The sequence below is a fragment of the Podarcis erhardii genome (genome assembly GCF_964252035.2).
Source record: "Podarcis erhardii genome assembly, chromosome: 14".
NCBI lineage: Eukaryota > Metazoa > Chordata > Lepidosauria > Squamata > Lacertidae > Podarcis > Podarcis erhardii.
Window position 1 is genome coordinate 43,823,362 of NC_138503.1, and position 25,417 is coordinate 43,848,778.

General features: G+C 45.5%; 1 protein-coding gene across 1 annotated transcript; it reads right to left on the reverse strand.

The window, feature by feature from the left end:
* Positions 1 to 282: 282 nt before the first annotated feature.
* NPTX2 (neuronal pentraxin 2) lies at positions 283 to 25,345 on the reverse strand. Its single transcript, XM_081839915.1, has 5 exons — positions 24,618 to 25,345; positions 20,018 to 20,234; positions 11,286 to 11,530; positions 6,203 to 6,382; positions 283 to 2,582 (listed from the first exon to the last, which is right to left on the reverse strand). Exons 1-5 carry the CDS (start codon positions 25,050 to 25,052, stop codon positions 2,355 to 2,357), a joined length of 1,305 nt encoding a protein of 434 aa, XP_081696041.1. The 5' UTR covers positions 25,053 to 25,345; the 3' UTR covers positions 283 to 2,354.
* Between the last annotated feature and the right edge of the window lie 72 nt (positions 25,346 to 25,417).

The following is a 25,417-nucleotide window of genomic DNA, read 5'->3' on the forward strand; positions in this document are numbered from 1 at the left end:
AGCCATATTTGGATTTACTTCTAACCAGGGATGGTGGAGAAATCCAATTCAGTTTTCATCTGAAGCCAAATCTATTAAATTCGCACTTCCCAAACAGTATAACTGAAACACAGCCCTCCTTTGAAATTTGCAGCTATTCGAATGTTGCAATAAGGTTCTCCAACAAATGTTTACAAAAATTCATATATTAGGGGAAAGTGTGCACAAAAACAAATGCATTTTATTAGGAGGAATTGCTTGCAAAAAATGTGCACATTAATCAAAACTGCATACAAAAATGTGATTATTAGGAGAAATTTGCACTAAAATGCTGATGAATTTTCATGAGCATTTAAAAAAACACACACAATTTCACGAACTGCTGCAGAATTCTGGTTCTCTTAAAGTAAGTTATCCACATTTTCAACAGCACTTTGCATTTTTTTTAAAGTCCTCATGAAAATCCACCATATTCTTCTTAATATACATGTTTGTATGCAACTATGTGCAACAGACATGTTTTTGCAAAGCAATCCCCCCCTAATATAATGCATTTAAATATTGTTTTCAGTGATATGAATATTTTTATGCATACTTTACCCTAGCAAATGCATTTTTGTACTTGGCTGGAGAATTTCCCTGCAAAATTCAGAGAAGAGTGGATTTCAAAGGACGGCTGTGTTTCAATTTGTAGATCGTTTCTGAATGTGTGAATTAGCTTGGCTCCCCTTTAAGTGCAAATGGAACCAAATCTCTTCCCCCATCCCTAGTCGCAAAGGAGGACACCTGACGAAAGGTAGGATGAGCTCACAGGTCTGCTTCTTCCATTGGAAACCTGTCAACAGGGCAGTTTATGCATCAAAGTCCCAGTCCCAGACCCATTGAACCAGGGCAGTAGACACATTTAATTTTACCCCTTCCTTGATATGATTCAGAAGTGCAGCAACAGAATATCATATTGCCCTTTGTGTTACAGACCACTTCAGGCTGCAGGCTGCATATGCCAGATGTTTGAATACTGCTAGTGTTTTAAAAAACCAACAACAATTTGCATGTGGAAATCTAAAGCAAAAGGAAGATCAACAAAAACCCATAACCCTGATAAGCTGGATTTCTATTAGCATAAGCAGAGCCACTGGTCCATTTAGTCCAGCATCCTCTTCCCACAGTGGCAAACCAGATTACAAGAAGCCTCAAAACGGGACCCAAGTGCAACCTCTCTCCCCCCCATTTGGGGTCCCCCAACGACCGACATTCGGAGTCATCCTGCATCTATGACAGTGGTGGACAATACAACCACTGTGGCTAGTAGCCATCGATAGCCTTTTTCTCCATGACACAGTTTCATTCTCACATGACGGGATCCTCCAGAAATTTGGGACTCCGCCTACAGCCTGAAGTGGGCACGAAAAAGGAAATACAGGGCCTTGTGCTATTTCCATAGGGCCATTTAGAGAAACCCAGAGGGCCACAGGAAGTAATTCACCCCTGCTTTAAGGAACCTCCCCTTTCCCATTCTTCACTTCAGCCCCACAAGTGCTCCCAATTCCTCCATTTGGCTGTAAACACAGGGCTGGGCATTACAGTTTCACTGGGAAACAGCATTAATCTATTGCGACGACCAAATTGCATGTAAGTCCTTACACTTAACCCCTATGACGTTTGTGCTTTATTTGACACCATGTGCTGTTAGGAGGGGACGCATTCTGTCACTAAGCAGGGACAAAGTATTTGCACGGGATATGAGCTTTCTGCCAGAGGGATAGAAGTAAACTTTGGATGTGGATCCATGCCACTATCTACTGCTCAAGTCTGAGAGCTTGATGGTTTTGGAAATTCGAGCCAGGAACCCATGCAGGTAACAGACAGAATTGGCCACGAACCTCTTCTGCAGGAGCTCCGCTGAGCAGAATCAAAGATGGACAGGTTGAGGGCATAACAGTGTACAGGTGCTTCCCAAACTTCCCCCTCTCCCAATGGACCATCTGAAAATCGCTGAGGGTCCTGGTGAACCACTTAAGGATTTTTCTGCCTGCTCTAGCAATTGCAGTGCACTGAGCTAGATGCTGTGTGATTGTTAATGGTATTATTGCAGACATGTCATGGACCACCTGAATGAAGCTCATGGACCACTGGTGGCCTACAGACCAGTTTGGGACCCCTTGTCTTGTACGCCACCTCCTGTTTAATTAAGGGAGGCTGATGCAAGCACTTGTGGAGAACTGTGCCTCTCATTGTTACCCTGGCAGTGAGTTTACTAAGGGGTAATTGAAATTAGCGCTAATGAAAGGAAGCAGATAGGGGCATCAGAGCGTCAGACCTCACGAGAGATTGTCTTAAGAAAAACGGGGCACTTCAATGGGTTATGGTCATGGCTATAAATCAAGCAAACGCTCTTCGCACGTCTCTACGGGCCATTTCGCTGCACCTCCAAACACATCCACGTTGTTGTCAACCCAGGGGATGATGTTGCCCGGCATGTTGGTGGAGCAGTTAGCAATATTCATGATGTCTTCAGGCTTCAAGACTCTGTCCCATATATTGAACTGGCTCATCTCCCCAACGAAAGCTTGAGTTGCATCAAACCTTCCTCCAACAGTGTCCTTAAAGTGAATGAAAACCAAAGCTTGGATTAGTTCAAGACCATCCTTAAAAGAGATGGCCAAATCAGTATCTTTACGTTTGCAAAAATGATGAGAAAAAGAAACCAGTGCAGCTTACTTCTGCGTGGGCAGAAAGCTGCGGGGCGGCCACCGAGACCACATAACACCGGTCTTGAAAGACCTACATTGGCTCCCAGTACGTTTCCGAGCACAATTCAAAGTGCTGGTGTTGACCTTTAAAGCCCTAAACAGCCTCGGCCCAGTATACCTGAAGGAGCGTCTCCACCCCCATCGTTCTGCCCGGACGCTGAGGTCCAGCGCCGAGGGCCTTCTGGCGGTTCCCTCATTACGAGAAGCAAAGCTACAGGGAACCAGGCAGAGGGCCTTCTCGGTAGTGGCACCCGCCTTGTGGAACGCCCTCCCATCAGATGTCAAAGCGATAAATAACTACCTGACATTCAGAAGACATCTTAAGGCAGCCCTGTTCAGGGAAGTTTTTAATCTGTGATATTTTAGTGTATTTCTGGTTTTTATGGAAGCCGCCCAGAGTGGCTGGGGAAACCCAGCCAGATGGGCGGGGTACAAATAATAAATTATTATTATTATTATTATTTCTCGATTAGGAAGCCGTTCAGTGTCATGTCAAGCCACTGGTGCATCTAGAACAGTATTGACTACTTGACTGGTGGTGGAAGAACTGCAGGAACCTTTCTCAGACTTACCTGGAGATGCTAGGAATTGAATCTAGGGCCATCTGCATGCAAATCCTAAATACCAAGAGTGGGGGGACCTGTGGCCTTCCATGTGTTGTTGGACTCCAACTCCCATCAGCCCCAGCTAGTATGGTCAAGGATGATGGGAGTTGTAGTCCAGCAACATCTTGAGGGACTCTGGTTTCCTGTTTCTAGTATCTCCTCCAGTTGATCCTTAGGTCACACATAGAATCATAGAATTGTAGAGTTGGAAGGGACCCTAAAAATGCAACACAGCTTTTTGGAGAGGAACTGCACCCCAATAAACATAAATTGTTTATTGCAGATTTTCTTATGTAGAGGTGCCTCTCTATTGAGTTGAATGGGGAGTCCCATAGTGATGCTATGAGCTTCATTAGTACAATGGAATCAGCACCCTTGCAAGGGATGGCGAGCTCAGGAATGTGCAGGATGGTTTATTCACTGTGTTCAGCTACAACCATGAATCTTTTATTTGTGCGCCGCATGTGTGATGTTGCCATCTGCAACATACTGAGACTGATGTACTCATATGTGAGGCCATGAATCTCAGTCATGAAGCTCAGTCAGTAGAGCATGAGACTCTTAATATCAGGGTTGTGGGTTCAAGCCCCACGTTGGGTAAAATATTGCTTTGTAACCATGTCACTTTCCTGGTGGAAAGGTAAAATAAACACGTAATAAAGAAATACGGTATGGCCGACAATATGTCAGAGATGTGTTAGGTTTTTCATGTTACAATACATTAGCAGGAGGAGGGGAAGAGGTAGAGGAGGAGAATTAATCCCAGAAACATGGGAAGCTGCCTTATACTGAGCCCATATTGCCCACAATGACTGGCAGCTGCTCCCTGGGATTTCAGATAGGGGTCTCTTCCTGGTGACACTAGGGATTTGAACCGGCAACTTTCTGTATACAGTGCAGATGATCTACCCATGAGCTATGGATGTTCCCTGTAGAGGATGAAGAAGAGGGCCTTTCCTGTGGTGGCCCTGCATTCCTAGAATACCATCCCCAGGTTTGGTCCCTCCTCATTGGCCTTTAGGCAGGCCCCAAACACCTAGTTGAATGAACCATGGTGCAGTGTTTTAATAACTTTTCTCTACTGCTGCTATTTTAAAGCTCGGGAGATGCTTTTGAATTTCAAATTTTAATGTGGTGTTTTATTGATTTGTTGTAAGCTCCCCCAGGGTATGGGCTTCAAAAAGCAGGCCAGAAATAACAAGATGGATCATGTTCCTTCGTGTTCAGAGGCAGTTGCAGTTGCTGGGCAGCAACCTCACAAAGGGCTACCGCTGTTGTGCACTGCTTATGGGATTCCCAGAAACATTTGCCTGACAAGTGTGGGAAGCAAGATGCTGGGCTATAGAAAGATAACCAGCAGGAAAAGAGGAAGGAGAGTCCCAAGGGCCACAGATCAATGGTACGGCATCAGCCTTTGCATGCAAGAAGTCCCTGTTTCAATCACTGATATCTCTAGGTCAGGCTGGGAAGGCAGAGTGCTGCTGCCAGTCAGTGTAGACAATTCTGAGCTGGATGGGCCAATGATCTGACACAGTATGGGACAGCTCCCTATGTGTTCTTCCTCCCTTCCTTCCCCACCTACCCTCTGCCTTTCTGCAGATGAAAATCACACCCTTTCAGGATGTTTCTTTCCCCTTCTATATTGGTCTCTCCCATACAGTGGTACCTCGGGTTACATACGCTTCAGGTTACATACGCTTCAGGTTACAGACTCTGCTAACCCAGAAATAGTGCTTCAGGTTAAGAACTTTGCTTCAAGATGAGAACAGAAATCATGCTCCGGCGGTGCGGCAGCAGCAGGAGGCCCCATTAGCTAAAATGGTGCTTCAGGTTAAGAACAGTTTCAGCTTAAGTACGGACCTCCGGAACGAATTAAGTACTTAACCCGAGGTACCACTGTAGTTGGATTTGCAAGATTGTGGGCAGAACCTGTATTTTAAAACACTTTTTGTGCATTGCACTTAGTTGAACTACTGTGTTTTTTTTAAGACAGGTGCATTCTTCTGCAACATGTCATTGAAGCAATAGCACTGCATAACTGCCTGGATAGCTCAGCTGGTTAGAGCTTAGTGCTGATAATGGCAAGGTTGCAGGTTTGATCCTTGTATGGGACAGCTGCATGTTCCTGCATTGCAGGGGGTTTGGCTAGATGATCCTTGGGGTCCCTTCCAGCTCTACGATTTATACTGGTCGCATCATTCTGCTTTATTCGTTATCATGCAATGCTTCTGCATTATTGCCACACAGAAGGGCACTCTTGCGCTACAGAGCAACAAAAGCAGAACCAAAACACACCCCAGGGCATTTGTGGTATAAAAAGTTACTGGATTCCAACAGGGAGTTGCAGGACACACACTGATGGATGATGAAGCAGTATGTCTGCCCCAAAGGTGCAAACGGTATTGAAAGTGAGATTGTGTATAACCACCCCGATACCATCATGGGTTGCACCCAATGATACTTTACTCAGAGTAAACCCATTGAAAACCAATGTCTAAATTAGCCATGCCCATTGGTTTCAATTAATCTACACTGAGCAAGACTAATATTGGATACAACTCCATGAATGCACAATAAAAAAGGATATCTGCAGGTACCTCTCAAGCCACATTCAAACCATATGATACCACTTTAAACAGTCATGGCTTCTCCCAAAGGATTCTTAAGGGCGATGAGAGTTGTTATGAGGCCTTCTATTCCCCTCACAGAGCTAAAACTTCTCAAATACCCTTTTGAAGACTGATTGATCGTTGAAATACTCTGGGAACTAAAGCTCTGGGAGAGGAATGGAGATGACAATTTCCTGTTGTTTTAATTTCTTGGAAGGAGGAAGGGGGGGGGAAATAAGTACCTTCCACAACTCACCTGCTCCTGACCAAGGATCAGAACCCCTCCTGGCTTAATGGGGTGCCAAGGAGCTAAATTATCCCCTGTCCCAAGCTTCTCCCCATCCTGGAAAGCTTCCCACATTCCGTCCCTCGTGGTCCACGTCACACAGATGTGGTGCCATTTTCCATCGCTAATGAAGAGAGGGAGCTGGGCGACCTGTTGAAGATAATAAAGGTTATTGTGGATGCCCGGAGTGTTACGCCCAAAGGGTGCAGGCCTGTCCAGGGGAGACTGGTCTGTGTGGGTGAATGACATGTTGCATCACCAACCTCAGCCTGTCTTCAGCCAACCCTCGCTTGCCTGCCTTCTCACCTGCACCCAATCCAAGCGGAGGCCCTGCCTGCCAGCTCCCTCCTCTTTAGTCTCAGCGTTGGAGGAGGAGGAGGATTGGGGACAAAACTAGAATTAATTGGTTCTGTCAGTCACTGACTCTACCCACCATTGACCTCTTTGCCTTCCTCCCTGGGAGTCCCAATGGGCACCAGCTGCCATTGGCACAGACCACACTGATCCTGAGCCAGTCAGTGGCTGAAGCACTCTACAAAGAACAGGCGGTAAGTTTGGCTAGGGCAGGAACATGGCTTGCAATCTCTGGACTTTCCCATTTTACAGCTAACAGGATTTTGCTGCGGATTATACTGGAATCTCGGTTCGTATTTTATGGCGAAGCTTGGCAAATCCTACATGTGTCCAATCAGCGAGGAGAGACAGATGCTAAGCGGCAGGATCAAGTTGAACTGTAGAAATCAGCAGGGAGGAAGATGGGGACGAAACTAGAATGAGTCACTGACTCTGTCACCTCCTGTTGCTGGCTTCCCTGCCTTCTGCCCTGCTTGTCCCAAAGTGTAACAGCATCCATTGGAACTGTTTGCTGAGCGGCAAGAGCCTAGTCCTCAGGAAACCCAAATCGTAAAGGAAAAGAGTTGTGAAGATTGGACACTAACACACTGCAGAGCTCTCAATGGGGGGGCTGGAGGGACGGAAGGAGGTGCATCCTTTCCAACAATCCTGCCGTCAGTTTGCATTTCTTAGTGCAGAAAGTATTGATCCGACGCGTAGAGATCTTTCCTGTTCTAATTAATTCAAGAGGGTTCTGCAAGCTTCTCTGTGGGAAATAAACAGTTCTGGGCACCACAGTTCAAGAAGGTCACTGACAAACTGAAACGTGTCCAGAGGAGGGCAACCAAAATGGTCAAAGGCCTGGAAACGATGCCTTATGAGGAACGGCTAAGGGAGCTGGGCATGTTTAGCCTGGAGAAGAGGAGGTTAAGGGGTGATATGATAGCCATGTTCAAATATATAAAAGGATGTCACATAGAGGAGGGAGAAAGGTTGTTTTCTGCTGCTCCAGAGAAGCGGACACGGAGCAATGGTTCCAAACTACAAGAAAGAAGATTTCACCTAAACATTAGGAAGAACTTCCTGACAGTAAGAGCTGTTTGACAGTGGAATTTGCTGCCAAGGAGTGTTGTGGAGTCTCCTTCTTTGGAGGTCTTTAAGCAGAGGCTTGACAACCATATGTCAGGAGTGCTCTGATGGTGTTTCCTGCTTGGCAGGGGGTTGGACTCGATGGCCCTTGTGGTCTCTTCCAACTCTAGGATTCTATGATTCTAAACAAGCAGACGGTTCATAATGTTTGCGTTATTCCTTCAGAGAAGCTGAGTATTGTACAGCTGGTTTAAACTGGTCTTTTTATCTCTTTCTGTCAAGGTCATGCTGACTATAAAAGTAAGGCCAGAAGGAGCCTGGGTTTCACTTTCTCTTTCTATCTCTTTTCCTTCTGGGGTGGTGTTCTGTACATAGTACAGTGGTACCTCTGGTTGTGAACAGGATCCGTTCCGGAGGCCCGTTTGCAACATGAAAAGAGTGCAACCCACAGCGGCGCGTCTGTGCACACGCAGGTTGTGATTTGGCACTTCTGCGCATGCATGTGACGTCATTTTGCGCTTCTGCGCATACACAAGCGACAAAACCCGGAAGTAACCCTTTCCGGTACTTCCGGGTCGCCGCAGGACGTAACCTGAAAGAACGTAACATGAAGTGGACATAACATGAGGTATGACTGTATGCTTAGTGTTCAGGTTTAGACTTATTGTAAGTAAGTTTAAGTTAAATCTGCTGCAACTGGATTTCTTATGGACAGTGCCACTCCTGAATGTATGGGATTTGTGACCATTATGCTCCTTTGCCTTCAGTAGCAGTAAAGCTCTGCTGGATCCTGCAACGTGTTTTAAGTTTTTACTCTGCTAACTATACACTGGAGTTCTGCTCTGAATCAATACTGATCGGGGTCATCCCATTAAGCTGAGTGTTGGAAGATTCGGGGCAGGGGAAATAAAGTGCTTCTTCACACAGCACATAGCCCAACTATGGAATTCTCCGTAGGAAAGCTTTAAAGGGGAATTAGCCACATTCATAGAAAAGTCTGCCATAGCTACTAGTCATAGTGGCTATGTGCTACTTGCAGTATCAGAAGCAGAAAAGCCACAGCTCAGTGGCAGAGCATCGGCAAAAGGTCCCAGGTTCAATCCCTAATGGCTTCTCCAGGTAGGGCTGGGGGAATTGCCCCGCCTGAAACCCTGGAGAGCTGCTGCCAGTCTGTGTAGGCAATACTGAGCTAGATAGGCCAATGGTCTGATGAAGTGTAACGCAGATTCCTAGGCCACTGAATGCTGGGGATCATGAGTGGATGGGAGTGCTGTTGCGGTCAATCCTGCTTGTAGGTTTCCCATAGGCATCTACTGGCCGCAGTGGGAACACGATGCTAGACTAGATGAACTGTTGGTCTGACGAAGAAATACAGTGGTACCTCAGGTTAAGAACTTAATTCGTTCTGGAGGTCCAACCTGAAACTGTTTTTGACCTGAGGTACCACTTTAGCTAATGGGGCCTCCCGCTGCCGCTGCCACCACAACCACGTGATTTCTGTTCTCATCCTGAGGTAAAGTTCTTAACCCAAGGTACTATTTCTGGGTTAGCGGAGTCTGTAACCTGAAGCGTATGTAACCTGAAGTGTCTGTAACCCGACGTACCACTGTAATCTTCTCAGCTATTTTGTGTTGGAAAGCGAAAAGGCCTGACATACAGTCTGTCACAAAAACTCTTGTCCTCGGTTCCATAAATACAGTGGTACCTTGGGTTACAGACGCTTCAGGTTACAGACTTCGCTAACCCAGAAATAGTACCTCATGTTAAGAACTTTGCTTCAGGATGAGAACAGAAACGGTGGGGGGCGGCGGCGTGGGAGGCGGCGCAGCGGCGGGAGGCCCCATTACCTAAAGTGGTACCTCAGGTTAAGAATAGTTTCAGGTTAAGAACGGACCTCCAGAATGAATTAAGTTCTTAACCTGAGGTACCACTGTATTATTTGGAGATTCCAACCAAACATCAGGAAGAACTTTCTGGCAGTAAGAGCTGTTTGATAGTAGAACGGGCTTCCCTGGGAGATTGTGGACTCTCTTTCCTTGGAGATTTTTAAGCAGAGGTTGTATGGCCATCGGTCATGGATGCTTTAGCTGAGATTCCTGGATTGCAGGGGGTGGACTAGATGACCCTTGGGTCCCTTCCAATGATTCTACAATTCCTTCTATCTATCTATCCGGAATCATTGTCGCTCCCCAGTGGTAACAGCAATATCCTCTGAACAGGCTTAAATACATTTTCCTTTAGAATTGCCTAGTAGAATTGATTTTTGTACCTGGATGCTGATGAAGCCCTGTGTGCATATATTATGAACTGTGGCAAATTCTGAATGATGCACATGTCTCTTAGCAACCTCTTATAACGCTCCCAGGGATTCGATGTTTATGAGACTACCACAATGCATCTGCACAGAACAACAGGCCTTTTCTCCTCTCCCCAGCTACACACAAACAAATTTCTCCTTCTGACAGAGCCTTATTTTGACCACATTTGTAATAGGTCAGTTGCTGACTTGATTAATTGTTACGTGACTTACAGCCTAATTTTAAAGCGGCCAAGCCAACAAGCCGCACTCTGGTGAAAGGAACTTCTACCGGCAAAGTAATTCAAGAACTGCAGCTTTACAACCTGATCAATCAACTGGGAGAACTTGCAGCAGTGCAAGTCTGGGAGCCTGATCCTTCCCTTTGCAAGCAAGTAAACGTCATGCGGCCTCCCAAATCCTCACTTTGCAAAACAATATGCAGAATAAAACACAGACACCTTTCAAAATTCACCTTTCTTTGCAGTGCAGTTCTGCAGACAAGTAATGGGTACCCAAAGTACATTGGTGAAAATAACGTGCAAAAATGTGCTCTATTAGCAGAATTTGCTTTGCATAAATGTGTGCATTAGGCAATATTGCGTACAAATAATGTCCCTTTCAGGAGATATTTGCACTAAAATGCTAATGAATTCCCATGAGGATTTTTATTTTTATTTTATGCAAACTGATGTAAAAGTGTGGAGAACTTAAGACTGGGTAAAAAATGAGAAAGCGGTTGGCTCATCTCTACTTGGAACCAAGTCCCATTCAGTTCAGTGGGACTTGCTAGGGACCGTGTGTGCACAGGATTGCTGTCCCAGGGGCCAAGTGCCAAGACACTCAATATGCTTGTTTATGGTTTTAACAAGAGTGGGGCTCAAATGCATTGACCCTCCAGACAGAATGAAGAATTGCCCTACTATTTTAGCAGGGCAGGATTAAACTCTGCTACATCTTACAGTGCAGCAGAGCTTAATCCTCGAACATTTCACTATTGCACAGCGGGAATTCTTTTTTTTTGTTCCTCCTGCCTTGGCTGATGGAAAGAAATAGGATTCTCAAAAGGAAGAAGAAGAAGAGTTTGGATTTCATATTCCGCTTTATCACTACCCTAAGGAGTCTCAAAGCAGATTTCTTTCCCTTTCTCCCTCACAACAAACACTCTGTGAGGTGAGTGAGGCTGGGAGACTTCACAGAAGTGTGACTGGCCCAAGGTCACTCAGCAGCTGCATGTGGAGGAGCGGGGAATCGAACTCGGTTCACCAGATTACGAGTCCACCGCTCTCAACCACTACACCACACTGGCTCACTGGAAGGTAAGTCTTTCCTCACCTTGTCATTAATGAGCAGCTCAATGGGGTTGTTCCCCCACTCGATCAGCACCACTTCATTAGCTTGCCCAGGGACAGCGTAGGAGAAGGGTGTCCCTATTCCTGGAGAGGCACTTGACTTCAGCCACAAGCACACAGTGAAGGCATACAGCTCAGGTAACGTCTTCTTGATCTTTCCATACAAGTAGTTGGTGCGGAGAGGGAGGGAGACTTTAAATTCATCCGGCGATTTGAAGGCGCTGGTACCTACAGCCGTATCCCAAAGGACACAAGGTTACCCATGTAAATTGCAAGGTGGTCACTCAAATAAAGAAGTTGATTCATTGCACAGGTTTTACCTGGTTTATCAATCAATCAATCAATCAATTTTGCATAAAAGTAACACAAGAGCTCTGAAAGCAAACTAAGAAGCGTGCTTTTTTCATCCCTGCGCAGAAAGTTTCCCTCCTGAAATATTAAGTGCCTAAAATTAAAACATAAAATATATCTATTTTATGGATCTTCATGACATATGTGACAGGAGAAAGCGCCTTTTCAGTGGTGCCCCCTGTATTTTAAAGTTTGAATGGGATCATTTTATTGTGTATTTTGATTGTGGTTGTTTATACTTTAATGCTTGTGGAATTGCTTTTTGTACTTGAACACTGTTTAAGAAGCCTTTTTCTGGCAATAAGATTTATATAAATTAATAAGAGGATTAACAACAACAAGTGCTGGAATTAAATGGACTCTGAAAACCCACTTATTCCAATGTGGTTAAGAAGCTGTGCTGAACCTATCAAGCTGTGAGGGCTGTTGCTTATGTAGCCAAAACAGCATCACTCACGCACAAGAGGGAGGTATCAGCAGGCTTGGGAGAACGCCAAGATTTGCAGAAGTACAACAAATTTGTAGGTGGGGAAGCCAACCCATACAACAAAAGTACAGTGGTACCTCAGGTTAAGTACTTAATTCATTCCGGAGGTCCGTACTAAACCTGAAACTGTTCTTAACCTGAAGCACCACTTTAGCTAATGGGGCCTCCTGCTGCTGCTGCCGTGCCGCCAGAGCACGATTTCTGTTCTCATCCTGAAGCAAAATTCTTAACCTGAAACACTATTTCTGGGTTAGCGGAGTCTGTAACCTGAAGTGTACGTAACCTGAGGTACCACTGTATAACAAATCTTTAGGGAATGAAAGCTCTATGGAAGCCCAGTGAGGACTGAGCATGCTCAGTAGGCATGGAATGCTAACTGACTGGGAGATCAGACAGGAGTAGGAATGGAATGGAGTAACCTTGAAAAAATCATGGCTGGGTGACCAATACAGTGGTACCTCAGGTTAAATACACTTCAGATTACAGACTCCGCTAACCCAGAAATAGTACCTCGGGTTAAGAACTTTGCTTCAGGATGAGGACAGAAATCGTGCTCTGGCGGCGCGGCAGCAGCAGGAGGCCCCATTAGCTAAAGTGGTACTTCAGGTTATGAACAGTTTCAGGTTAAGAATGGACATCCAGAATGAATTAAGTACATAACCAGATGTACCACTGTACTGTAAAGGAGTGGTCAGCAAACTTTTCCAGCAGGGGGTCCAGTTCACTGTCCCTCATACCTTGTGGGGGGGCTGGACTATATTTTTGGGGGGGCGATGAACGAATTCCTATGCTTCACAAATAACCAAGAGATGCTTTTTAAATAAAAGGACACATTCTACTCATGTAAAAACACACTGATTCCCAGACCATCTGCAGGCCGGATTTAGAAGGCGATTGGGCCAGATCTGGGCCCCGGGCCTTAATTTGCCTACCCATGCTGTAAAGTGTCATATTTTCTTGTGAGTTCCACGTGTCTGAAAATAGATAGCAGGTATCGAAGAATACCTTGTTGAGTGGGGCAGGGGCACCATGCTAGCTCCCCAGAAGAGGGGTGGGTGAGTCAGCAGGGAGGTTGATGCAGTGCAAACACAACAGCAGAGCCAATCTAGCATTCCTGCAAGTGTGTTTGCACTGTAGCAACCTCTCTACTGCCTTGCCTCCGTCCCTCCTGGGTAAGCAACAGCAACCCAGCTGCCAGGAAGCTAACAGAATGGCTCAGTCTCACCCAGAGAGCAGCTTCTGGTGGACAGCAGCATTTACTGCAATCCCCTCTGGAGATTATTGGGCGTCATGCCACAGATGCTGAAAAGATATCCCTTGCCCGAGCCCCTGAAGCAAACATCGCAGACTGTAGGCTGTCTGGTTCAGGATTGGAAATATAGGAAGCTGCCTTTTACTAGTTCTGACAATTTTATTCATCTAACTGGGTGTTACATACTCTGACTGGCAGTAGCCCCTATGGTCTCAGGCAGCTAGCTCCTTTTAATTAGAAATACAGGGGATTGAACCCAAGACCCTCTGCAGAGTATGTGTATGGTATCTTCGTTTAATTAGACGTTCTGATTCTGTGCTTACCGGTGAATGGCTGCCTTCTTTTTAATTAAAAAAACATCACTATGCATTTTATTCCTTCCTTCCTCTGTGTGGCATGCATATATATATATATATATATATATATATGAAAGAAATTGGCAAGCACATTCATTTGCAATGAAACAGAACACAAAGCCTTTGATTTCTATGGAGCAGACTTCGCCGTAAATGTGTTTTTTACACTGAGGATATAGGTAACTTACATCAAGACTGCATGTGGCAATTTCCGGCAGATCTCAACATTACCTGTCCCAGATGGTTTGCTTTTAAAGAAATCTAGCAGGTCAGCTTTTTTAAAATAGCTTTTGACTGCTTTTAAAGACCTGGGGATTTGATTTGCAGCAGTGATCCTGCAGCTTTCTCAGACTCATTTTCCCTTTAAGTGTATTTGGTTCCAAGTTCTGCAGCAGCCTGCTTGCCTCTGAAAGCTCTTTCTATGAATGCATCGCCACCCTATTAAGAGGTTAAAACCCATCTGTGAACAGCACATGTCCCTGGGGAGAAGATGAACACTTTCATTCCATGCTGCCTTTCACCTTGGATGAAAGGTTCTGTTAATTTTTTATCAACGTGTCCATCTTTCAGCCTGATTCCAGACATGTTTACTCAGGTTCAAGCTGGATGCAGGTTTACTCAGGTTCAACGCTGGTCCTGCACCCATATAAAGGGTCAGTGTGATTTAGAGGTTTAAGAAGGCATGGGAAATCCATGATTCTCCAGATGGTGCTGGACTCCAGTTCCCATGAGTCCCCATCACCATGGCCAATGGTCATAGATGATGGGAGCTGTAGTTACACAGGGGGACCTCCTGTGTACAGAGATAGAGATCCTGCAGGACTCCAGATGTGGCTGGACTCCAGTTCCCATCAGCCCCAGCCACCATGACCAATGGTCCAGCTACCATCTTCCAGGCTAGCCTACCTAACAAGATTGTTGTGAGGATAAATGGGGCAAGTGGGAAAGAACCTTGTATAATGACTTAAGCTTTGGGGAGCAAAGGTGGAGTATTTAAATATAATGCAATGTAAATATTAACCATTGCAATTATATGCAATATATAATTATCATTTATTGCATTTATCAGTTGCTCATACAAAAGAAAAAGTCTAAAAGCTATTTGACGAAACACAGCACCTAAAAATGTTTTAAAACCAGAAAAAAATTAAAACAATGAGCACTACAAAATACACAAAGCACTCGCCCAGTAACATTTTAATAAGGACAAGTCCACTAAAATATGACCACTACCATAGGACACAACTTAATTACCAAAGGCCTAAGCAAAATAAGACTTGGTGCCTAAAGATGGACAATGATGGTGCCAGGTACATCTTCCTGATGAAAGCATTCCAAAAATGGGATGGAGCACCACTTAAAAAGCCAATTTTTGTGTGGCGACCCTCTGTACCTCCCTCAGAGGCACATGGAAAAGGGGCTCTGCTGAAGGCTAGAGAGTCTGGGCTGGTTCATATGGGGGCAAAAGGGCAAAAGGTTCCCCTCACTTGTTTTATATCAGGCATCCCCAAACTTGGCCCTCCATATGTTTTTTGGGACTACAATTCCCATCATCCCTGACCACTGGTCCTGTTAGCTAGGGATGATGGGAGTTGTAGTCCTAAAACATCTGGAGGGCCAAGTTTGGGGGTGCCTGCTTTATACAACCTGGGGACACAATCCAAATCTCTGGCCTACCTTAGATATTGTCCCATTTGCTCTTACAATGGAACCTGGCACACACAAAGAAACACACTGTATTAGAATCCAAGCCAACACACATTTGGTTTCCAAGTGATCACCCATCAGACCAGACCTGCTTAGCTTCAGCAAGGTTGTGGGACTGACAGGTCATCAGACCATACCTTGGGACCAAATCTGAGACAGAACCAGGCTAAACCACATTAGTCCATCGCCACCACATCTAATTTCAGTCTCAGGAGTTGAGTCTTTTTTCATTCCACAGACACTCATTTCCAACAGTGTGTGTTTGGGACTTCATCCTGATAAGATGTCTCCCATTCCCCAAGACCATAAGAGGAGCTGAGCTGAGTCTCACAAAAGGCCCATCCATCTATTCCACCATTCTATTCCCTCGGTGGCCAACCAAATTTATTTGTTTGATTTACATTTCTTCCAGTGGGAGGACACAGCATGAATTAAAACAAATACAATGAGTGTATTAAAACACACAACAAGTGTCAATACTTCTTTTTTTAAAAAACTAGTAAGTAACCATACAGTGGTACCTTGGTTTGCAAACAGCCTAGTTTACGACCATTTTGGATTATGACCAATTCAAACCCAGAAGTGCACATCCCGGTTTGTGATTTATTTATTTTTGGATTACAACCCAGTTTTTTTGGAGGCTCCATTGGCGAAAGTGCGCCTTGGGTTACGACCTGTTTTGGTTTATGAACGGACCTCCGGAACAGATTATGGTCGTAAACCAAGGTACCACTATATTAAAAAAGAGCACTACAAACTCTTAAAAACATTGAAAAGCACACACACCCAAAGTAGAATATCAAGCCAGTCAGTTAGTGGCCAAAGACCTGTCTGAATAAACAAATCTTTTGTCTACCAGTGAAAGGGAAGCACAGAGGGGGCCAGCCTAGCCTCTTGTGGAAGGGAGTTCCTTAATCTGGGAGCAGCCACCAAGAAGGCCCTGTCTCATGTCCTCGCAAAACATGCCTGCGAAGGTGGTGGGACCAAGAGAATGGCCTTTAGGGAAGGTTGCAAAGCAGAACAGAAGCACAGCAGCCTTCTCTCTTCCTATCACTAGACTTCCTATATCTCCAAAACATCCCTGTAACTAGCGCATCATGGCAAAAAACCTAAGCAACCCAAAATGAAGATTCTCCTGCTTTTGCTCAACAACAATAACAAACAACAAAAAAGAGAAACTAGAGGTGTTTATGTGGTCTGGAGATTTATTTTAAGGAACTTTTGCACCCTTTCCCCATAAGAGTAAAGGCATGCCCAGATATGTGCAACCTGGCTCCTGCAAAGGCTGGGGCTTAACCTTCATAAAATGCATCCGTTGGCACAATTCGGAGGTGCAATCATTAATTTGCCTGAACAAGCCTTGATCCAGACTTGCTTAACACTATAAATATCATTTAAAGAGAATCTATATTTAAACAATTCACACACTCTTGCTCTGTAAAAACGGGGGGGGGGGGGGAGGAAAGGAAAAATGATTATGCAGACAGTTTCGTGTTATTCCTCCCTTGCCATGTGTGCTTGAAATTTAAATACATAAACTCTAGCCAAGCGTGCTGTTTCCCAGTAATTAAATCTAAGGATCTGATTAAATGATTAGGATTAAGAGTGTCCCCCAGTGGCTCCAGGAGTAATCCACAGTAAAGGTTGCGCATTTGAGACAGGACATGCTTGCCCCAAGGTCTGTGGAGTGAACAGAAGTGACATTCAGCAATTAATTAAAAGCAAAAGAGAAAAGGGAAGTTTGTCTCATTTCACAGCTTGCTCAAAGGCAAAGAAGAAGCCTTTACAGGTAAGGTAAGTGCCTCTCTCTTACTCTGTCTACCAATTAAACTAACTGATAGGAGGTTCAGGACAAACAAAATGCAGTACTCCTTCACACAACACTTAAAGTTAGACTGCAATGCTGCAAACAATAAGCCCTGCTGAATCCAATGGGACTTGCTTCTGTGCATTACATGGACTTGTGCTATAGCTTATGGAACTCATTGCTACAGGATGGTGGTGATGGCCACCCACTGAGATGGCTCTGAAAGGGAATTAGACAAATTCATGGAGGAGGAGAGGTCTATCAGTGGCTGTTAGTCATGATATTTATATGCATTCTCCAGGTTCAGAGACTGTAAACCACTGAATACCACCCGCTGGGGAGCCAAAATGGCAGAGGGCTATTGTCCTCATGCCCTGATTTTGGGTTTCCTTGGAGGTATCTGGCTGGCCACTATGGGAAACAGACTCAAACAGTGGAAGCTGGTCCACTACGGTGAATGGGACAATGCCCTGTCTATCTCAGCCTGACCTCAGCCAGCCACCACCTGCCTTCTTGCATGCAACCAGTCAGTGGGTGGCTCTGCCTGTCATTGGCTCTGGATGCGCCTGCTATTGGTCTCCTTGCCATCCACCCTAGCAGTCCCAATCAGCACCAGCCACCACCATTACGCCAGGCATTTCTCAAACTTGGGTCCCCAGCTGTTGTTGGACTACAACTCCCATAATCCCTAGCTAGCAGGACCAGTGGTCAGGGATGGTGGGAGCTGCAGTCCAACAACAGCTGGGGATCCAGGTTTGAGAAACGCTGAACTAGATGGACTGCTAGCCTGATCCACAAGGCCTCTTCTTGCTTTGTGTGCTGGGTGGACTGAAGGAATTCCATTGCCAGAAGTGGACCGTGCAGGATTGAAGCCACTTCTTCCTTGCTCGACATCATCCCTTTGAGATTATGAGAATGGATTCCATGTAGTGATGGAGACATGGCAGTAGCCTCCAAATAGCCACAGGACCTCCATGCAAAGATGGAACAGACTTCTTATCTGTTGCTCTGGAGAGCAGGGCCAGAACCAAGTGGCAGTTGTCAATTGGATGGAAGGAAGCAAGTTTAAGCAGAATATCGGGAGAGGCTTCCTAATAGCCAGAGCTTTTTGACAGCAGGAGGCGGTGGGCTCTCCTTCACTGGGTGTGTTTAAGGAGGGGGGCTGTACAACCATCCGTCAGGAATACAGTGGTGCCTCGCAAGACGAAAAGAATCCATTCCGCGAGTCTCTTCGTCTAGCGGTTTTTTCGTCTTGCGAAGCAAGCCCATTGACGGCTTAGCGGATTAGCGCCATTAGCAGCTTAGCGGCTTTTAGCGGCTTTTAGCAGCTTAGCGGATAAGCAGATAAGCGGCTTAGTGGCTTAGAAAAAGGGGGGGGGGAGGGAAAAAAACCCGCAGGAACTCGCAAGACATTTTTGTCTTGCGAAGCAAGCCCATAGGAAATTTGTTTTGCGAAGCACCTCCAAAACGGAAAACCCTTTCGTCTAGTGGGTTTTCCGTCTTGCGAGGCATTCGTCTTGCGGGGCACCACTGTATATCAGCTGCATCCTGCATTGCAGATTCTGCACTGAACAAGAGGGGGTGCTATATAAACGTAGTAATACAGTGGTACCACGGGTTAAGTACTTAATTCGTTCCGGAGGTCCAATATTAACCTAAAACTGTTCTTAACCTGAAGCACCACTTTAGCTAATGGGGCCTTCAACTGCTGCCGCGCTGCAGGAGCACAATTTCTGTTCTCATCCTGAAGCAAAGTTCTTAACCTGAAGCACTATTTCTGGGTTAGCAGAGTCTGTAACCTGAAGCATATGTAACCTGAAGCATATGTAACCCGAGGTACCACTGTATAAGAAAAGCCCTATCTGAGCAGGCCATTGGCCAGCTAGCCCAGCATCCGGTTCTAACCAGTACTGGATTTACGTATAAGCTAAACAAGCTATAGCTTAGGGACCCACTCACTTGGGGACTCCCAAAAAAATTAAAACTGGATGTACATTTCCAAAATATAAGACAAAAAACAAATAAAATAAAACCTACATACATCAACAGTGTTTTGTGTTGTGTAGGCTCCTCTGATGCAAGTAATGGACCCTGCCTGCTAGCCTGCTTCCCTAAAATATCACTGGTTTGCTCATTTCTATATATAGGGTGCCTACATTCTGCATGGATTGGTTGCATGGCAACATGGGCAAATGGCTTTAGATGCCTATTAGGTCCATAAATTACCATACAGCATATATTCAACATAAAAAGTAGCAACAACTTGTTGCTGACAAAGTACAGCTGAACATATAAAGGGCCCCATTACCTTCAGTAGCTTAGAGCCTCATCAAACCTAAATCTGGCCCTGGTTCTAACAGTGGCCAACGAGATGCCCCACTGGGAAGACCATAATAAGATCCTGAGCATGACAACAGTCTCTCTTCCTGTGGTTTCCGGAAGCCAGTATTCAGAGACATTTTGCCTCCTACAGTGGAGGTACTGCACATCCATCGTCCAAATGTGTGTATAAGTCTGCACTCAGGATGCCCTTATTCTATTATTTATTCATTCGCCTTCGATTCAGACCAATGCAGTAACGGCTGTCTCCATCCACTACCAGCAATACAAGTTGCTCCAGGCATCACTGCACCCTAAAGTACACAGGACTGGAGTGTTGCAGGACATCTGAGCTCCTGCTGAGTCAACAAGTCAAACAAAAATAAACCCACGCTGGAATATACAAAGGAGGATGTAATTTAGGCATCATCATTACCTCTTTCTAGTTCAGAAACCCTTTCAAGAAGTGCGTTCAATGCTGCCTCTGTCCTTTGCCGATGGGTGGAAGTCTCATTATGAAGCAGGGATTTCTCGTTCTCCAGGTCTGCCACTTTGCTTAAAAGCTGGCGCTCCAGATCTCCCAGCCTCCTCTGAAGCATCTCTCGGAGATCGTGAGGCAGGGCTGTATAGGACACGTTCGCTCGGAGCTGATGCTATAAAGGAGAGGGGACAAGGGGAAAACAAAACAAAACGCCACAATTCTCATTTATTAAACTTAACGAGGCACTAATACTATATTATCTTCTCAGATGCCCCAGGGCAGCCGGAAGTCAAGCATATGCAGCAAAAATTGAGCTTCTGAGTTTATATATCTCACTGTATGGGAAACCATGTGTGCAGATGGGAGACGTGTGTAAATTTCTCCTCTGTGATCTAACAGCCGGGGATGTATATGCAGAACCCGGTAAACCACCCTCTCTTTAAAAAGCTGGATTTCCACAGATCAGCCTTTCAGGGCAAGAAGGAAGAGAGCAGCAGGATTCAATTCATCTAATAGCTGATTAACAGTATCCCAAGGGAGTCATTCCCATTAATTTCAAGGAGTCTACTATGAGTAGGAATAGAATTGGATACAACACTGTTAATATTAGCATGAGCATGATTAGGAACACAGCCTTATTTTAAATTCCAATTTATAAAGCAGTAATAGTCCATGTTTGAAAAATACATGTCCTTTAAAAAAAAAACTAGCAGTGAGGGCGGGGAGATGATATGTCATAAATAAAACAGGCTTTGCAAAACAATGAATTAAAGCAGTCCACACTAGCATCAGCCCCAACAGTCAGACCTTACAGATCTCATTCTAACAACTGTAGAGGGTTGCTGGAATAAATAAAGTTTTAGCCTTCTTTTAGGAAAGCAGAAATGGAGGGTCTTGGCAAATGAACAATACCCTGCAAAGATGGAGCAATACTAGAAATGGCCTGGCTTCATGCTCTAAAAGAGCAATTCAGCAATCAATATGGAGATCAGCTGTGGGAAAAGGACTTCTGGAAGTGTAGAGGTCTCCATGCTGGCTGCAGCTGCTGGAAGCTGAAAACATCTGGAGGCAGTGTTAAAAACTCAGATATATAAGATAGGAGCCAATTGGCTCCTTAAACCTGGGTTACAGTCACTAAAACAGAATGCCTCGTTGCCATTTTGGGGCCAGATGGCTTGAAAGTCATATTTTTCAAAACAACTTTTTGGTTCCTAAAATTCATTCCAATTTTGCACATAAAATATAATGGATTGACTTCTACAGGCTGTGTTGCTAGTGTGTGCAAATAGGCGAGATCCAAGGATCCCCAGGCATGCACCTCCAGAGAGTAGAGACATCAGGTGCCGTCCTGGTGCCCCAAGCATCTTCACGTGGTCGCAAGTGGCCAATAGCCAGGTACAAAATGCGCCCAGTGCCTGGCTAATTTCAAATGCTATCTGGAGGGCATCCTATTGGCTACCACAGGGTCAAACCAACACTTTCAGTTATGCCCAGAAGTCAACTTTTTTTACTTACAAATGGATGGTTGATAACTCTTAAGCTGCTCCATTCTACAGAAAGTGATGTCACTTCTATGCAGGTATGTTGGGGGGGGGGGGAATGTGTGACTTTGGTGGCATGCAATAGCTCTCACAGGGGCATTAGCTGCCAGATTTAACATTTCTTTGCATGAACAATTGTTAAATGCTTATGACACATGCGACAGAGATCTCACGCCAGTCTAGACATGTGATTTTGGGGAATGCAGATAAATTTGTGTAAATTGTCACTGAATGGCTAACACTTTGAATCCTTTTACTGTAGCGTTCATGGGGTGCCTTTGAACTGTGCAATAAAAGCATTGCTGCTAGCCATTTTATTTACATTTTTATAGGCCTGATGTTACTGAGTTCATCCATCCTTATGTTTATTCAATGTCAAAGTCAAAAAGAAGAAGAAATGCAATGAAACAAGGGGATACCTGTGACCTCTGGGCCACAGGTTGCCTCACTGTGTCCCACAGGTAATCAAACAAAGCATCCAGCATTTCCAAAGGTGCTGCACCTTACTGATAATGTTCCTTTCCAAAGAGGAAGGGAAAAACTTGTCCTTAACAGTTATATCCTTGATATTCGATTACTATGAGACTTCCTCATTATACATTGACAGCACTTCAAGCAAATGTAAGAGCTGCTTCAAACACTGAATTCTGCATTGATTACAAAAAGCTTTCAACCATGTCCTTCAAAATGACAGCTGGATTGGGAGAAGAGATATATTCTGCATTAATATTTAAGCATCAGCGACCACTGGGCTGAAAAATAATAATATCTAAAATATTAATAAAAATAATATCTAAAATACTGTCTCATTCATTCCAATTGTCTTTGTAGCAGGTTGTATAGTTAAACTGTTGAGAAGATGGACCGGCACTTAACACGTAAAACAAAATAAAAACCCTCATGTTCCTACATGGCACCATATGCCAAGGACACATTATCTAGGATGTCAACGTTACACTGCAACCTCTTAAGCAACTATGTTCTTAGCCGAGGCTGAGATTAAGAAAAAGAAATGAAAAGCACCAGGGCAGGGAAATAAAACCCACAAATCTCCTCTCAATCCATTTTATTGGTAAACACACACAGAACATCTATACCTTCTTGTGCTTCCATTGGGGAAAATAGCACCTCATAAACACCAGTTCTGTAGTTTGTACTTGTTGCAATCAATTTTCACAAAATCTACACCAGGGCTCAGAACAAGCATTGCCTTGCCAGGAGCTGGTGAATATTTTATTTCTTTGGATTTCTAATAAATTGACCAATTCCAGATCTCACTTCCCCTTCATATTCTCCCTCTTATGCCTGGATTAAAGTACAGCTTCTCTGCTTAATGTGATAATAAAGTTCCCCTTTTATAAAAGAGAAGTTCAAGAAAGTGATTTACATAAAACCTGAACAGCCTTTCTTTTTAAAAAGAATCCCATTAAAGATGAGACGATGACTAAGAGTTTCTGGGAAATGAAGCCTGTTTATTGCAGTGTCCCAGAAGGTTGAAACTTCACTAATTGCTCCCCTGATAATCTACGACGTATATATTTAGCGCGTGACAACAATCCCCTAACGAAAGATGCACCTTCAGCTGCCTAGAAGATGAAACTATAGGTTACAAATGTTGAATGGCTAAGAAAATGGCAAAAAAGAAGACAGGCGGGTACAAATATGGAGTTCTTCCCCAAAAAGTGACCAGATATTTGAACTTGGAACAGCACTATAGAATGGACCATACTATAGAATGGACCAGACACATAGACTATGAACGAAGATGTTTCACACAATTCTTTAGATATGGACAGCAATAGACTATTTTTAAGAAAATGAAGGTTGCAAAGCTGCTATAATGGGATCTGGGCACTTCTTGATGGGGGATAATATCAAATCCTGTTCCTCGACACTACAACTACTCAGAAGAATGTGTAGGTTATTTATGCAGCAGTATAAGAACAGCACTGCTGGATCAAGCTCAACATTTTGCACTAGCCAACCAGCCGCCTCTGGCAAGCCTGCAAACAGGGCAAAAGGGCTGTTGCCTCCTTCAGCAACTGGTATTCAGAGGTACAGTCCCCCTACACATGGAGGCTCCATTTAGCCATCATGCTAGTTTAGTATAGTGGTTAGAGTCTGGGGTGTAGATTGAGGAGATTTGGGTTCAAATCTCAGCCCCAAGGCTTTGTGGATGACCTTGGAAACCAGTCAATGTATTTCAGCCTATGGCTGTCACACAAGGATAAAGAAAGTGGGAGGCATGAAGACGAGCAGAAGCAAAGTGAAAGACCATCTGTTTTGCATGGACAATTTCCAGCATCTCCAGACAGGTCTGAGAGAGACTCCCTCCTTCTGAAACCCTGGAAAGCCACTGCCAGTCAGTGCAGACAGACTGAACTAGCTAGACTAATGGTCTACTTCAGTATAGGGCAGCTTCCCGTGTTCCTATATACATATCGCCTTCAACGCTGTGGAAGAAGGGTTAGAGCTGAACTCAATGATACTTACAATGCAATGCCTACTTTAAAAAAGTAAATTCCAGTGTGCCCTGAAGTGCTTGCTCCCTAGTAAGGCTAGCTTTTAGGATTGCAGCATAAGTCTAACTTGCCTCCTTTCCATACCAGTAGCCAATTTTCAGCATCCTGGACACACAAAAGGTTGTTTTATCCCTATTAGGACTCCCTAAGAGTCAAGTTTCAAAGGCAAAGTGACTTTCTCACCTTCAAACCAAACACAAGCTACCTGGCATCAGTCACCCACAAGGATGCCGCTCTCTTTTCCGAAAAGAGATGGAAGCACCACAAACAGCTCCCACCCCGCACCTAGCTACCACCTGTCAATCACCCCCAACGGGGTGCGCTCGCTTCCCGGGACCAGAGGCCAAATTGCAGCACCACAGACAGCTCCCGCTCGGGACAGAGCCCTCCCCGCTATCCATTACCGCCAACTGGCTGCCGTCCCGGCTTGGCGAAGTCGGCGGCTAACTTTCAGCACCGCGGACAGCTCCGCCCGCGTTCCCCCGTCCTCACCTCCAGATTCTCCAGGCGATCCTTGAGCGTCTGCATGGTGCGGCTGAGCTGCTCGATGATCTTGGCGGGGTCGCGGGGCAAGTCGCCCATGGTGTCCTTGCCTTTGCCGAACTCCTTCCTCCACGTGCCCGCTTTGCCGTCGGGGGTCTCGCAGCGGCCGAGCTTGGCGGTCAGCTCGCGGATGGCCTCCCTCTGGTTCCCGATGGTCTCCTTCTGCTGCAGGATCGTCTCCCGCAGCTGCAGCACGGTGGCCTTCAGCTCCTCCTCGGGGGGCAGCCCGCCCCCTTGCATGGGGATGGGGGGCAGCGGGCAGCCCGGGTTGGCAGCGTCCAGAGGCAGCGAGGTGCACACGAAGCGGCTCCCCGGGGGGCTCTCCTGGGCGCCCGCTGCCCCCCACGCGGAGAAAGCCAGCCCCGCTAAGACAGGCAGCAGCATGCCGGCGGTGGGGTGGGTGGGTGGGTGGGGGGCGCTAACTTACTGCGGGAGGGACCGGCTCAGCATGGGGTTGCGGGGAAGAGGCTGCCAAACCCGGGAAAGCCCCTGGGGTGGTGTTTCCAAACGGCTTGCCGTCGGGAAGCGCCCAGCGATCGTCTCTCCGCGTGGGGAAGCACTTTTCTTCGCAGGAGAAGAAAGTGCGGAGCGGGGAAAAAGCTTGCAACGCTCAGCAGCAACTCGTTGCAAGAGACAGCAAAAGTAGGATTGCGCCGGCGAAGCGGCTCGCGCGCTCTTAAAAGGCTGAGCCGGGTAAGCTGCGAGGAGGGAGGGGGCGTGGGAGAGCCGGGCAAAGGGAGCGCGCGCCG